Source organism: Chaetodon trifascialis, chromosome 12 (genome assembly GCF_039877785.1).
Source record: "Chaetodon trifascialis isolate fChaTrf1 chromosome 12, fChaTrf1.hap1, whole genome shotgun sequence".
Lineage (NCBI taxonomy): Eukaryota > Metazoa > Chordata > Actinopteri > Chaetodontiformes > Chaetodontidae > Chaetodon > Chaetodon trifascialis.
The window spans coordinates 9,788,073-9,803,466 of NC_092067.1; the positions used below are offsets into that span (position 1 = coordinate 9,788,073).

At 42.4% G+C, this 15,394-nt stretch overlaps 2 protein-coding genes across 3 annotated transcripts; both read left to right on the forward strand.

Annotated features, from left to right (window-relative positions):
* Positions 1-891: 891 nt before the first annotated feature.
* Positions 892-2,949, forward strand: LOC139340155 (ras-related protein Rab-33B). Of its 2 annotated transcripts, none has more exons than XM_070975798.1 (2): positions 892-1,173; positions 1,677-2,949. In XM_070975798.1, exons 1-2 carry the CDS (start codon positions 916-918, stop codon positions 2,121-2,123), a joined length of 705 nt encoding a protein of 234 aa, XP_070831899.1. In that variant the 5' UTR covers positions 892-915; the 3' UTR covers positions 2,124-2,949. The 2 variants fall into 2 exon arrangements, with proteins under 2 accessions (XP_070831899.1, XP_070831900.1); XM_070975799.1 differs by having other exon boundaries at positions 908-1,173; positions 1,683-2,943.
* Positions 2,950-3,586: 637 nt separating this feature from the next.
* katnal1 (katanin p60 subunit A-like 1) lies at positions 3,587-13,810 on the forward strand. Its single transcript, XM_070975764.1, has 11 exons — positions 3,587-3,686; positions 4,219-4,392; positions 4,998-5,158; positions 5,723-5,891; positions 6,016-6,143; positions 6,243-6,348; positions 9,560-9,718; positions 9,826-9,952; positions 10,134-10,268; positions 10,405-10,531; positions 12,169-13,810. Exons 1-11 carry the CDS (start codon positions 3,681-3,683, stop codon positions 12,365-12,367), a joined length of 1,491 nt encoding a protein of 496 aa, XP_070831865.1. The 5' UTR covers positions 3,587-3,680; the 3' UTR covers positions 12,368-13,810.
* The last annotated feature ends 1,584 nt before the right edge of the window (positions 13,811-15,394 follow it).

Sequence of the window (15,394 nt, forward strand, 5' to 3'; positions counted from 1 at the left end):
CACCACATGTTGACACTGGAGGTTACAGAGGGGTGAATGAAGATGAGAGGATCTGTGATTATAGTGAAAAAAGGTGCTGTCTGTTTCATCATTGGCAACAAACAGTGTTTTTAAAAATTTGGATTAGGATGGAGGATGGAGGTTTTAACTGAACACATTTTGAGTTTTCTTCCTGTTCTGAATATTTCGAGAGCATGAAATAGGAAAATAACACATTACAAATATGCCTCATTTTATGTGCATTACATACTTTATTTCTGAACAGAATACAATGCAGTTCTTGTCAGTGTGTTGTTGACAAGAGCTGGAGCATAAATATAGGTTTGGTTTGGTTTGTTTACATTTGAATTTATGTGAGGCTGTGTGCATATTTTAGTTTAATATCCATGTTGGATACCAGCTAGGCTACTACTTGTAGGTTGTTTGTATGAGGTCAATATATTGTGCTGTACATATAAGGCACTGTTTGCTTTGTTGTTTATGAACATGACTAATGACATGACAAGTAAATGACAAGAAAATAAAACTTAACTCATTTGTTTAGTCATTCACAATACATACAATTTAATAAATTAAGGAAATGAAAGATAAATATTGAAAATGAAAGTTTAGGCAGATAAAAATCCTTGCAGATAATAAGGAACAAACATAAGAAGGCAAATATATTTCTGTATTGTTTTAAGAAGCGGTTGCTTTTATATTGTTTGGCAAATTTATTCAAAAAAATATGGAGAGAATTATGGGAAGCCAGAAAGGACGTGAGTGAGTTACTGATTGAATGAATAAATGAATTGGAAAAATTGACCCAAATTGTGAAGTCTCGACTGTGCGACACCTTCCTCTGACAGCTATTGGTCTTTAAAATTCTCGCGATGTTTCCGTACCGTTCCCATCCAGACCGCGAGAAGATGAGCAATGGCAAGAGAAAACAAACCTGGGGAGGAATTTGACACCGTTTTTAGCCAAAACGACTCCTTGGAGCTCTCGTCTCATCACGACTATGACACATCTCAGGTTCGGATTTTCAAGATAATCGTCATCGGAGATTCAAATGTGGGAAAGACGTGTCTGACCTACAGATTCTGCGGGGGCACGTTCCTGAACAACCCAGAGGCAACGATCGGGGTCGATTTTAGAGAGAGGACGCTGGAGCTCGATGGGGAGAGTATCAAGGTGAGAGGATCCAACACACACCCACGCTTTAATGTCGCACACACACACCAGTATCCTGCAAGATTAACTGAGCCCTCCAGCCCAGCCATCTGCCTGGGCTGGAGGGCTCAGAGGAGACTGACCTGGAGTCTGTGTTCACACAGTCAAAGGCTGTGCACGATGATGGCGCCACCACAAAACACAGGCCCACCTCTGGAAAGAGACCAGCTGCAAGGCTACGAGGCCCACCATCCCTCAGAGAAATAGCCAGCATGCACAGCACCAGGACTAGCAAATCAACAAATGCACCATTTACTCCTGTTTGATTCGTGTTTGCTAAAAACAACACTGCCCAGCTTTTACAAAAAAGAAACTGTAAGTCTTTGACAGCTGGTCACAGAGTGATCAGGAAGCATTGACAGATAACTAACGCGTTGTTTGGTTGACAGTAAGAAAAATATCACACTAGCCACTTCCTTTGAATGTTGTTTAGTCACATCAGTGTCTGGTTTCTGCTGTGCCAGTTGCAGATCTGGGACACTGCAGGTCAGGAGCGTTTCAGGAAGAGCATGGTGGAGCACTACTACCGCAGCGTCCACGCCGTCATCTTCGTGTACGACGTGACCAGCCTCTGCTCCTTCGAGAGCATCCCAGAGTGGATTGAGGAGTGCAGCCGACACTCTGTGGGGCCCATGGTGCCTCGCATCATGGTGGGCAACAAGTGTGACCTGAGGGACCGGCGGGAGGTCCCCACCTCGGCCGCGCAGTGTCTGGCCGACAGTTACAACTTCCCTCTGTTTGAGACTTCAGCCAAGGACCCTGCTGAGAAGGAACATGTCGACGCTATCTTTCTAACTTTGGCTTATAGACTGAAGAGCCACAAACCCATGAGACTGAAGCAGCTGAGTGAGAGCAGTGTCAGGCAGCTGTGGAGCCAGAGAGAGCAGGAAGCAGAAGTATGTCGATGCTGAGGTCACCGTTATCCTGTGTGAATGTACTCACAGTGTGCGCAGTGGTCATCGCGGCCTTCAGGAACAGCGATGGTGCTGAGGGAAGCAGTGTTCCTTCCTGAGGCCATGACTGAAGTCAGAAGAGCTTCGTATGAGATAGGAAAGAGAGAAACATCCTGAAGTTTTTGCCCTTTGCCCTGCCTGATATAAGGCACAGCTAGTGACAGTGTGGACCGTAACATTTGCACAATGTTAAATCAACATTTCAATGAAATGCATGAATGGATATGGACGTATGCCAAACATGTGAAGCTCAAACTGCACATTAAATAAGTGTTGCAGAGTGCACTTTAGTACCTAGACAAATTATATGCAATCAGCCATGTAGTAGCGCGACAACTTATCTGCAGTGTTCAATGCAGACTGTGATGAACAAAATAGATTTCAGTGGAAAGGGACCAATAAGGTAAATTGAAACTGTGAACAAAACTGTGCAATTGTTTTCTTTAACAAATGTCTTAAAGTAATATTTCAGCTCTTAAAAAATGAATATATAAAGCGCAGCATGATTTATGTCAGCTCAGTCACCTGCACAGTTCATTGGACAGAGCTCACTCATGACAAAATGTAGCTGTCTCTTGGGACAAAATGCAAATCCACATAGTTCACTAAAAACACGTGATTGAATACATGCTCAGCGGTCCTTGAAGATTGTCAAGGAAGGTATTGATGGTGTGAGGTAAAATCACAACTGGCTTGTTTTTGCATGTGTACAATAATGCAAACACTTAAGTGTGGAGAATTGTGACAATGTTAAGCTGCAAATCAATAAAGGTGTTTTTATGAGAATATAGTTTTATTTTTGAGTTTCTGTCATAATGTATTTATTAAGTCTTTCACATAATGAGGGATAAAATAACACATTATTTTCCTTGACTTTTTTAATTGGTTACTGTATTTGGCAGTAAGGCCTGAGAAGCAGTAACTTCAACCAGTCAGCCAACATGGACGACAAGACCTGGAAATATTCAGAAAAACATGGAAATTGGAACTATGATGACGCGGTTAATGAAGATCTTGCGATGTAATCAAAAGGTCCAAAACAGTTATTAAAGGGAGTTTAACCCCTCGTTATGAGCCTATTTCCTCAGCTTCATCCTAGTTTGCAATATTTGATTGGATTTTAGCGACGACTAGTGGCCAACTTCTGCACAGCTACAGCACGGATGATACGTTCGTGTAAACAATTCCAGTTCAAAGGTGTCACCAACTGTTGATGTTATCTGTGAAACACAGCTAATCAAGCAACTCCGAAACGACATCAACGAATGTGTCAATGAAACAAATTCGATAGCGTGACAGCGCTGGAGTAAAGTGGCCTTACCAACAGCCGTTTTTGGACTTACCCTCGATCAACGATCACGCAGTGATTTTCATATTTACGAGCTTGCCGGGAAGTCTATGAATGCAGCACAATCGTCTGTATTCTTCACGCGGCGTCTGTTTGCGGCCATGGTAACACTTTCCTCAACACTGGACCTCTGATTCAAAAAAAAGCAGCACAAACAAGTGCTTTTCATGCAGGTATGAGGAATATTTCCACATTCTACATGCTGCTAAAGAAGATAATTGAAGTTGTCGGTCGGTTGTTTTTGTCTACATGCATATTTAACATATGCTGGGAGGATTAAATCGCGTTTACGTTATTTATTGCCACACGGTTCGTTTTGTTTTCAGTCTGTGGCCTAGCAGCAAGCTAGCAAAGCTAACGTCGGCAAGATGTCAGGGTGGAGACAAGAAATGAAGCTAATTTAAACAGTTGCTTGATGTAACCGTCAGGTGGACTATGCGATAAGAATGCTCATTTAAAATCACTGTGCCTGACATTAGCTAGCGTTTCCACCATGCTTTGCTGGGTGTAGTAGTTGGATCTGAAAGGTAACTGAATTGCACATTTAATAAGTAACTGAGGATTTACAATGAGGAGACCGGATCAAAATGTAGCATTGACCTAGTTTAAAACGTTCTAGCAAGCAAACATTAACCAAAGCGTTGTTTGGGCTATTAATCAAAATAGTTAACGTTAGCTTACTTGTTTTCTCCCCTCACCATGTAGCTGTTATTCAGCATGGATTTGGCAGAGATATGCGACAACGCCAAGAAGGGCCGTGAGTATGCTTTGCTGGGGAACTACGACTCCTCCGTCGTGTACTACCAGGGGGTCATTCAACAGATCCATAAGCATTGTCAGTCCCTGAGAGACCCTGCACTTAAAGTCAAATGGCAACAGGTGAGTCCCCCAAACCCCAGTCTGACACCAGACATCATTACAGGCCAGCCTGCAGCACAGCACTACCAATATTTGTGATATTTAGTTGATAGGAATGATAAATTAGTCTACATCTAACACTTTCCGTGGATGCCAGTATTGGTTTTACTTTCATTTGCTATGTTCTGTTTATTCGGTAATGTCCGTTTACTGGATTCCCAGTACCTACAACTGATGAGTTTAATTTGCCTCCATCAGGATGGAGGTTTTATCTCCATAGAGTTGTCACCAACAGGCATCAGCTGTTACATTTCACTATGTCACGACATGTCACTAACTCTGGTGCGACAGGGTGGTCCTTTAGTTTCTGGCTTCTTATTTTGTCGAGATGGTTTTGGTGACAATTTTTTTTGTATTTATTTTTATTCATTGCTCGATTGTCTTGTGTTTGTTATCCATTGTCTGCTGTCTGTAAGACAAATAATCCCTCTGGGGTATTATAACTTTCCTCTAAACCCTGTGTTCTTGTACCACATTCATATACACACATCATCTGCTGTATTTTCAGGAGGATGCTCTGTGATGCAATGCTGATACAATGCTTTGCTTCTTCTGTTTGTGATCAGGTCAGGCAGGAACTGATTGAGGAGTATGAGCAGGTGAAAAGCATCGTGGGAACGCTCGAGAGCTTTAAGTCAGAGAGGCCAGTCGACATCCTTGCCCCTCAGTCTGAAGAGAGATCTGAGGATCCAGCAGTGTGGCCTCCTCCCACCCCTGCAGAACACAGGTGCTTGTGTAGAAGTTGCATCTTTGACCCGGAGCCTTTGTTGTGCGTTCTTCTGTCAGTCTATGTGGAATAAAAGAAGTGGGAACAAGGCTGCAGTGTGTGGGTATTTCATTGTTGTCTTCCAGTGTGGTTTCTTTATTTCATCTGATTAGAGGCCAACTGTGATCCAGGAGACGTCTTTACTTTCCGGCAGAACTGATGATTGGTACTGTCCAGAAAGTGTGTGTGGAACAAAATATCTCTCTACAAGGAAGCACTTTGAAGTGCAAAGAGACATATTTTGCATAATCTGTTTCATTACTACCGCACGATGTGACTCACCATGGTTTTTTGTTTTTTGTTTTTTTTTTTAACTGCCTGGTCATCACACGGCACACCAAACTCCACAGAACTAGCAGAGCTGGTTTAAAGTCAATGCCACACAAAAATATTTTCACACTGTTATTACCACTGTTTCCCCGTTTGAAAATTGATCTTTGATGTTTCCCTCTGTAGGTGTATTTTACTGTTACCCATGTGTGTAGTTTTATTCATTTGTATTTGCTTGTGTGTGTGTTTCTGTAGGAATCCCGTTGCAGTGAAGCGTCCCAACAGTGCAGTGAAACAGCAGAGGAAGGAATCCCCCGGTCTGCAGCATCGAGGGGCAGGGCCGGGGGGCCGCGGTCAGGCCAACCCTAAACCAGACCGGCCGGGATTCAGAGACGCCCGAGGCACAAAAGCCAAAGATGATAAGGTCAGACTACTGAAGGTGATTGGAAGTTGAGTGGATGGATCGATGGATGGCTGAAAAAATCCTAAATGTATCCCTAAAAAAACACCTGTTTATGGTTTTACTAATCTTTTTTATTCTTCATCAGGCAAAGAAAGGGGTTGGAGATGGATCAGGGGATACAGAGCAGAAGAAGTTTGATGGCACAGGACATGACAGCGACCTGGTGGACTCTCTGGAGAGAGATATTGTGTCCCGTAACCCTAATGTGCACTGGTACGGTAACACACAGTATGCAGATTCTTACTTTGCATGTTTTGCTGCTGGGGAAGTGTTTTTTCTCAGTGCTGACTGAGTTCTCTGGATGAACTGTAGGGATGATATTGCTGATCTGGAAGACGCAAAGAAGCTGCTGAGAGAAGCGGTGGTTTTGCCCATGTGGATGCCTGACTTCTTTAAAGGCATTCGTCGCCCCTGGAAGGTACACACACACACACACACACACACACACACACACACACACACACACACACACACACACACACACACACACACACACTCATACACAAAACTCAATTAAATTCACTGAGCTGTATATATTTATTTAATGTGCTTTCTAAAAATAACTGTGAAGTCAGAAATCAGTAGAGGGGAAAAAAGAGAGTAAAGTTTTGCAATTACGTGTGAATACAGGATACATGTTTTATCTGTTAGCTCATCAATAATTCAGCAATTTATTTATCAATCACTACTGTTCTACTAATATTTCTTGGCTAAGGTGAGGGCGGCTGTATTACACAGAAATTTGGTCATAAATAATCCAAACATCGTTCTAGCTGCATCTCAGGTAAATGCAGCATAAATTCATAGTTTAGCCCTTATCTAATCCGCATAACAGTAACTGGACAGCACAACACCAAGTGTGCATGTCAGTGTCATCATAAATGTTACTGGATGTAGTCTTTCACAGGCATTGTGCTCCAGGTGTAAATACTGGGGGAAATAAGATGCTCTGGCTCTTCTGACATGGATCTCTTCCAGCTCTCAGACAGTTTGCAATGACAAGAGTAAATAATGACTTACACCTGCTCAGGGACGTGTACATTTGAAGATCTGTTATAACTCCACGGTATAACTAAGCTGTTTTTACAAAGCTATAGTACAACTCCCACACTCTGCTCAAACTCGGCTACATTCATACCTGGTGCAACAGCCTGCTGTTCTTTTACTCAAATCTGAACACAAACCTTAATGTGAATGCCTACATATGTTTGCATTGCTTACATCCGTCCATGTGCCTGTGCAGTCATGCTGCCTCTCAGCATCTACATGACTCTGCTGAGTGACCAGTTAGGGAGTTTTCTTCTGTACCAGCCTCTGTTGAACCTCATCATGTGAGGCCTCTTCCCTTCAGGCCCACCATGTGAGGGCTATTCATCGGTTTTCATAGCAGCACAGGGCCTTTCATTTTTCTGATGTATGCATAATTGAACTCTTTTACTTAGAGCCCCTTTTCAGATTACTGAACTGCAGTGAAATGCAAGATTGATGAATTAGTTCTAGAAAGAAAAAATGTTCAGTTTAAGTGATTGTTTTATCAGCAGGCATGTAGGCTATTTGTTTCATTACAGGTGACATTTAGTGTAGAGGTCTGAGCAGCTGTGTTTTGTCTGTCCTCCCCTGCAGGATTCCTTTCTATTACTGCACGCTTATGCAGCCAGCCTAATCCCACCTGCTCCTTTCGAGGTTTCGAGAGTATAGACTATTTTGATTTTGGTACCTTGAAAGTACTTGAAGAGTGCTTGAATTTGACCCTTAAAAAGCTGTACCAACCCTGTGAAAATGAAATGGGATGTGTCCTTTTGTTGTTTGTGTAATCTCCACAGCAGCAGGCATAAACCAGATGCAGAAATGTCAGACATCAGAGCAGCGGCGACAGTTTACAGAAATTGGTTTGCATCAGGGATGACAGTTTTGTTTAATAGTATTGACATTTAAACCACATGTATGTAACTGATTACACCACAGTGAGAGTCGACAGTGAAAAAATAAACTGGAACTTTATTTACTTGGGGGGAGCGGGGGGGGGGGGGGGGTTACAGTTTAGTGGGAGACAGTTCATTTACATGCATGGCTAAGCCCAATAAAAACAGCCTCTCTTATTTTCATGTATCAGATTTCATCCTGTGTTCATCCAGTGATGATGATGCTGAACTCCAGCATTACCCAGAGTCCACATTGGTTATGCTGTAGCCCATGATCTCGTTTCTTCCCTCTAATTAAGTACAGCTCTGCCTTTTACATTAAACCCACTGACTAAACAGCTACAAATCAGCGTTGTTTGGTATTAGCTTTCTGTTGAGGTTCTATGAATCAGAGCTTAAACAACAAACACCTTCTTTGGAGCGGATACAGTACTCTGTCTCTCGTTTAGCTGCCCGCTCCTGTTGATTTTAATGCCGTGCTTCTATACTTGTTTGTCTCTAATGGATCTGAATGAAGTACAGAGTGTGCAGCAATTCCATCCATCCATTTTCTAAACCGCGTATCCCTTTCGGGGTTGCCTATCCCAGCCGTCAACGGGCGAGAGGCAGGGTACACCCTGGACCGGTCCCCAGTCGATCACAGGGCACAAACACACAACCATTCACACTCACACACACACCTAGGGGCAATTTTACAGTCACCAATTAACCTAATCTGTGGGAGGAAGCTGGAGTGCCTGGAGAGAACCCACACATGCACGGGAAGAACATGCAAACTTGACACAGAAAGGCCCGACCCGGGAACCGAACCAGCAACCTTGTTGCTGTGAGGCATGCGCACTACCTGCTGCGCCACCATGCAGCCCGTGCAGCAATTCATCCCTAAAAATGAACAGTAATTGTTGTTCCACTTTGATGGCCAGCTCACACTCACATTCATATTTAATGTATCTGAAAGCTGCCATACAGGGACTTAAATGCTGAGGATTACCAGTAAAATCATGGTTGTCAACCATTATCCAGACTCAGAGTAGTTGTTTGCTGTCTGCTTATGAATTGGCTGTGTCTATCAAGAGATAGGTAGATAGTTCACTTAATTGATACCCAAAGGGAAATTAAATCAATGCAGCAGCCAGATATATTAAAATACAATACAGCTCCACAAACATAACAGTCACAAGGAGCTGCTACAACAGGCTACTGCTAGCACAGAGCCAAAAAGATGCATTAATTGAATTTATTGCACATTTCATGTATTTGGCCTGGTTCCAGACCTCTGAATAACTGCCCACATCTCCACCTTTGTTCAGTGATTCAAATAAAATGAATCAGGATGAATGAAGAGAAAACAAATCGACAGTTTAGTCTGGTTATCAAGCTTATATAGTTAGTCAAATCTTAAGTATTTTTTTGTAACATTAAATAACCTGCTAAGAATGAACATCCAGGTGAAGTAACCATAAGAAAAACACTGACATCTGGAGCAGGACTTCAACAGATGAATGCATTCAGTCAAGATAAGTTCAGCTAAATGAAAGGTGAATTGAGAGGGCAAGTGGATGGATGATCAGCTCTTCTCTCTGGAAGCCAGCACTGTGTGGCCCGACACCAGTCCACTCAGCGAGAATCACTGGATTATAGTAAGAAGCTGGTCAACAAAATCCTGTAGTTGAATGTGTGTTAACAGTGTGTAACATTTTGTCTTAGGGCGTGTTAATGGTCGGCCCTCCTGGGACAGGAAAGACCATGCTAGCCAAAGCTGTGGCCACAGAATGCGGGACTACTTTCTTCAACGTGTCCTCCTCCACCCTCACCTCCAAATACAGGGGCGAGTCAGAGAAACTCGTTCGGCTGCTCTTCGAAATGGTAAGTTTATGTACGCGTATGTTCTAAACCTTGCCACACCAGGCAGAATAGCTCAATATTTTGTCAGATGACAGCAAAAAAGTCTCTTAAACTATTGATTTTTTTAGGCCCGCTTCTATGCGCCAACAACCATCTTCATAGATGAGATCGACTCCATCTGTGGCAGAAGAGGAACATCTGATGAGCATGAGGCGAGCCGCAGGGTCAAATCAGAACTTCTAGTTCAGATGGATGGTGAGTGAAGAATTAGAAGATACAGGAGAAGTAAGAAAATACAGGCAGCAGGCAGCCTCCCTGCAGATAAATACACAGCCACACTCTTCTCTTTGATTACTTTTATATGAGTCTATATATTCTTTTTGAGAAAACTCCTGCATAGTTTACCTTGTTGTTTTTGTGTGTGTTTCATGACCAGGTGTTGGGGGAGCTCTGGAGAATGATGACCCCTCTAAGATGGTGATGGTCCTCGCTGCCACCAACTTCCCGTGGGACATTGATGAGGCATTGCGACGACGGCTGGAGAAGCGGATCTACATCCCCCTGCCCACAGGTGGCCTCATCACCCACAACAAACTAGAGTGACAGTCACTGTAGTGATCTAACCAAGGCTGCACACAACAGTCCCAATCCTCACATGTGATTAATGCTGTTCTTTTATGTTTGTTTGTGTGTATGTGTGAGTGTAGCTGAGGGACGTGTAGAGCTTCTAAAGATCAACCTGAGGGAGGTGGAGGTGGCTGCTGACGTGGACCTGGACCTCATCGCAGAGAAGATTGAGGGCTACTCCGGAGCAGACATCACCAATGTCTGCAGGTATGTGTGGTTGTGTGTGCGCAAAATGGAGAAATTGATTATCAGTTCATCCTTCTTTCCCTTTTTGAGAGTAATGTAAGCATGTCACACAGTTAGAAAAGCAGCTCTCAAATGTATTCATTGCTCGAGTGTGTTTTGACTGTGGATTGCCAAACATCACTGCTGGAGCAATCCATGCTTGTGACTCCATCAGAAGCACTGCAGAGCATTTCAGAAGTGGCTCAAAAAAGTGCATGTTTGCCTTATTTCCCCTTCTTAGTATGACTGCTCAGCTACACAGACTGACCTCCAAATGATGTCATGTGTCAGCAGGCACGAGTGCATACGGCTCCAGGAAAACTCTTGTGTGTTGTTTTAGTTTTCTGATCCTGCTGGCATACATGAAATAATAGTATTCAAGTTTAGATTCAGATCAAAGGACATGCGCAGGATTCTTCCATGTTCCCACAATGTAGGTTATTTTTCCATACTGATAAAGTCACGAAGTTGTCTGTTGATACGGTTTTTGTTTCTGTAACTTGGTCTGTGTCTCTCTTGGCTGAAAATCACATACTGCTACCTCATTGAGTGTAGTGTTTGGTCACTCGTTGGCAGAAGTGGAATGTGTTTAAGTGGGTAGACTTCTACTTCACTACGATTACTCATACTCAGCTACATGTATTTGATAGCTTGAACCGTTCTTTCCGTGTTAACGATCTGTTCATTAAGTATGTGTCAATATGAGCTCTATAAAATGATCATTAATCATCTTTCTGGTGTTTAAAGACGATTACTGAGACCTCATCGCTGCTGATGGTTTATATCTGGTGTATCAATGGCGTGGTTGCTATAAATAGCCACAGTCATGCGTAGCAGTAGTACGTAATGACAGCTGCTCTGGTGCTGTTGGAGAATCTCGCTGATGCAACGCAGTTGATAAAACCGCACTTCTTTTTTTGTCGTTCTTCTCGTTGACAGGTCTAATGGTGGAGCAGGCAGACGTATTGGTATTCAAACAGGCGTTTCAGTGGTTTTCGATGTCCAATTGTGGTTAACTGTTGGAGTGGAAATGGGGCTTGTGCCTGTGTGCCCAGTACCACAATGACTGAGATTTTTAAAACAGAACCAGGCGTACACACAGTTTCATAAACAGACTTTTAGGCCTCTGCTATCTGCTCCTTATAGACCATTTCCTCTTGTCCTGTGAACTGTTCACACAAAAAGAGGCTCAGAGGGAAGATGTCAACATATCAACACAAATGAAATCAAAATTGAACTCTTGTGCGTAGTTCAGTATTAGTTTGATTGATCGATCACTGGAATGTGTTTAGAAAGCTGAACATTGCTTCTAATTGAAGTTTAGTTGTAGCTATCCTGTCCCTGCTCTTGTGGTCCTATCTACCGTTGCTATGCTGGGAATGCATTTGAATGTATTTGATGTTGCCCAAGTTTTCTCAGCTCAGGAGTATCTTGACCTTGGATGTGTGTGTCAGTATCATCCACACACAGCGTGTAGTCTGCAGGAGTTCAGCTGTTGTGGCTTAGTGATCACAGACTATACTCAGTCAAGTAAAACCTCAAGTATGGAATCCAAAATAGTAGAAATACTGTGCAATACTGACATCCTCAACCCACTACTCTGCTCCTGTTTTCACCAGAGACGCGTCCATGATGGCGATGCGTCGTCGAATCCAAGGCCTGAGCCCTGAGGAGATCCGAGCCCTGTCCAAAGACGAGCTGCAGATGCCCGTGACCATGGAGGACTTCACGCTCACCCTCAAAAAGATCTCCAAGTCCGTCTCTGCAGCCGACCTGGAAAAATACGAAGCCTGGATGGCCGAGTTTGGGTCAGTATAGAGAGTGGTACTGTTTTCAACCTGGAGGGACCAGAACCTTGAAAGGAGGACTCGCAGCTTTGAAAATGATGAAAGCCTTGAAGAGGAGGGACTGCGGGAGTGTGTGTCATGGAGCTTAGTGAACCAGGCAGCACGTCAGGGATCAAGATTATACAGGGGCTCAAGTTCACATCAGAAGACTGGTGCCTTTGAGAGAGCATGATGAGAACTTTCAGTGGCTCCACTCCTGCCCTTTCACGTATTCTCCCCTCGTTGCTCTGACACGATTGCCTGCACAGAGACTATCAATCACCCAGCTGACGACTGACTTAAGAGACCAGAGGAAGCGTGAGGGGATTTTCTCCAACACAGGGAACTTTTAATGTAAAGAGTAGCCTAATACACGCACACAGGTAGACCAGGGAATGCACACTAGTTGTTATATTAGGCCTCTTGCAAAAACATTTCTGTTTTTTTTATCCTAAACCTCCTCTTGCTTTTTCTGTGAAGCACGTTCGTATGTTTAAAGTCAGGTGAACCGAACTCTCTTTAACTTTAACGCCTGTTTAAACCCGACAAACGCCAAGTGTTTACAATTAGGTGAGTGTTCTTGAGATTTGATCATCTGGATAATCATCGACCCTAAAATTGCTATATAAGAGTCCCTGTTTTGCTCCATTTGTGGCAAATTTCATTCCAAGAATGAATAAAAGAGTGAAATGATTGAATTTCACACCGCCCAGCTTCACAAAGCTTATCAGAAATCAGCAGCTGACAAAAAACAAGCTTTATAACAAATATGAGGAAAAAATCTTAAAGCAGCTGCCAACAGTGTGTAATCAGAGCAGTGCTGTGTTGTGACAGAGATAAAGAGGGATTAAGACATGTTAGAGCATCAAGTACAACTGAGGATGTTGCACCTGACGGGGACCTGGGTGAAGCGGTGTGAGGAAATTATCCAAACACATAATCACTTGTGGGAGGCCATGATGATGATGACGATGATGATGATGATGATGATGATGATGAACACAATTTAAATTTTCTATTGAGTGTTTTAGTTAGATGTTTTGGCTGCTTTCTGTAGAGTTCAGCTGCAGATTCACTCAGATTAAGGCATTATAATTCCAACTTTGTGGACATGACTTGAGGTTACGCTTGTCCACTTTATTAGAGAAATTAGAAACTTTAAATTTCAAGAAGACAGCAAGAGGCCCATTGTCTTAAAAACCTGTGTGTGAGCACTTTAAATGTATTTCCCTGAGCCCATGTACTTACTACTGACTGAACACACTTGAAGAAACATGTTGTCTGTGTAATGAAGTGACTGATTATTTGTTTTTATTTTTTTGTTTTTAAAATTTGTTTTTAGTTTAAGTTCTGTTGAGACAAACAAATGTAGTCAAGCTAAAGAACCATGACCACCAGACCTATGGATTGTTTATTAAAGGATTCAGTTCATTCACCTACTGGTCTTGAAATCTCTTAAATTGTTCGCCCGACCATCACAATCTTCGAGGGGTCACCATAACTGAGCCACATTATGTCTCGCATTCAAGGAGCGCAAGTAGACTGTGGACAGACCATCCACCTGGAATTCATCAGGCAATTCAGGCAATTAGGGAATTCAATATTTACATGGTCTTCCTTCAGACACACAGAGTTGAGCATGATGTACACAGTCTCAATCCATGACCCATGGATGTTTGTTTCTGTTGTGTTTTTTCATGTTGATTTTATATTTATTTTAGGATAGCTCCAGTCTGTAGGGCGTCCTGTTAAGGACAAATAAACCACTGAAAGCAACCATTCACTGTGTGCCACAAGCTGTCAGTAATGTTTGGTAAGTGCATCACGATTCTTGTACTATAAATAATCTTGTTCGTCACATTTCATATTAGATCTCGCTGGAATGAATCCAACAGGCAGTTGAAATATTTGATATGAAAGTTCTTTCTTAAAATGGCAGTTTGACCAAAAAAAAAAAAAAGAAAAAGCCTGTAAGCATAACACACTGTCTTTATCAGCAGATTGACCTTTCTCAGTTGTCATGGACATGGATCTGCTGATGTTCCAGCTGAGAATGAACTCCGTTAACTTAAACCAGGCATGAACAATCAATGAAATTAGTGCTATGGATGGATGACATCATCAAAGCTACTGAACCTGCACGTCAACAGATCCATTTCCATGACAACTGAGCAAACTGCGTGCGATGGGCTTAAAAGCTCAGGGAAAAGCTAATTCTACTATACTCTACTAGTACTACATAATAAACCTATATCTGCACACCACAGTGCTCTGATTGAAAAGCATCATGTTTCTAGATCTGTTGCAGCTGTGTAATGGAATATTTTGAATTGAAACCACATAGATGTGTAGATTTGTCTGTGTATATTTGGAAAAGACAAACAGCATCACATGGAATGAACAGCAGCCCGTTGTGTCATCCTGACTGTATACTGGCTGAGCCTTGTTTTGTTTAAGGGCAGTGACACACAACACACTGTGCCTTCCTTGCTATTCTTCACAAATGTCATTGTTAACATTTTGTTCGATGCACTATGTCATATTTTACTTTATTGGTTTTCATTTCCTCTGCAGCTTTCAAACACTTCTGTATTTCTTTTCTAGGTCAACAGATGTGAATTTCACATCTGAAATGTCTTTGCCTGCTTATTACTTTGCAAATGTAGAACAAATTGTGCAGAGCACTCTTGTGGTGCTGGTGCTCAAATGATTAACCCCTCTTGACTGTTTGTCCTTTGATGAATTTGAAATGGTTTTTACTGCAGGTGGCTTCATTGTCAAGCAGTCTTTGTATCCCCTAATTTTGCAAATATTGCACTACATTTGTCCTGTAACACTGTTATAGATGCAAAACATTTTCCAGAGCCCCTGAATGAAACCTGATTAATCCCCATAATGTAAAACACCTGAAGCTGATCACTGCATTCTGTTGCAAGTATCCCCATAAACCATTGATTTTGTTTGCAGTGTGATAAAATATTTAGTATTAAGTATTTAGAAATAATTTTGCATCACATAA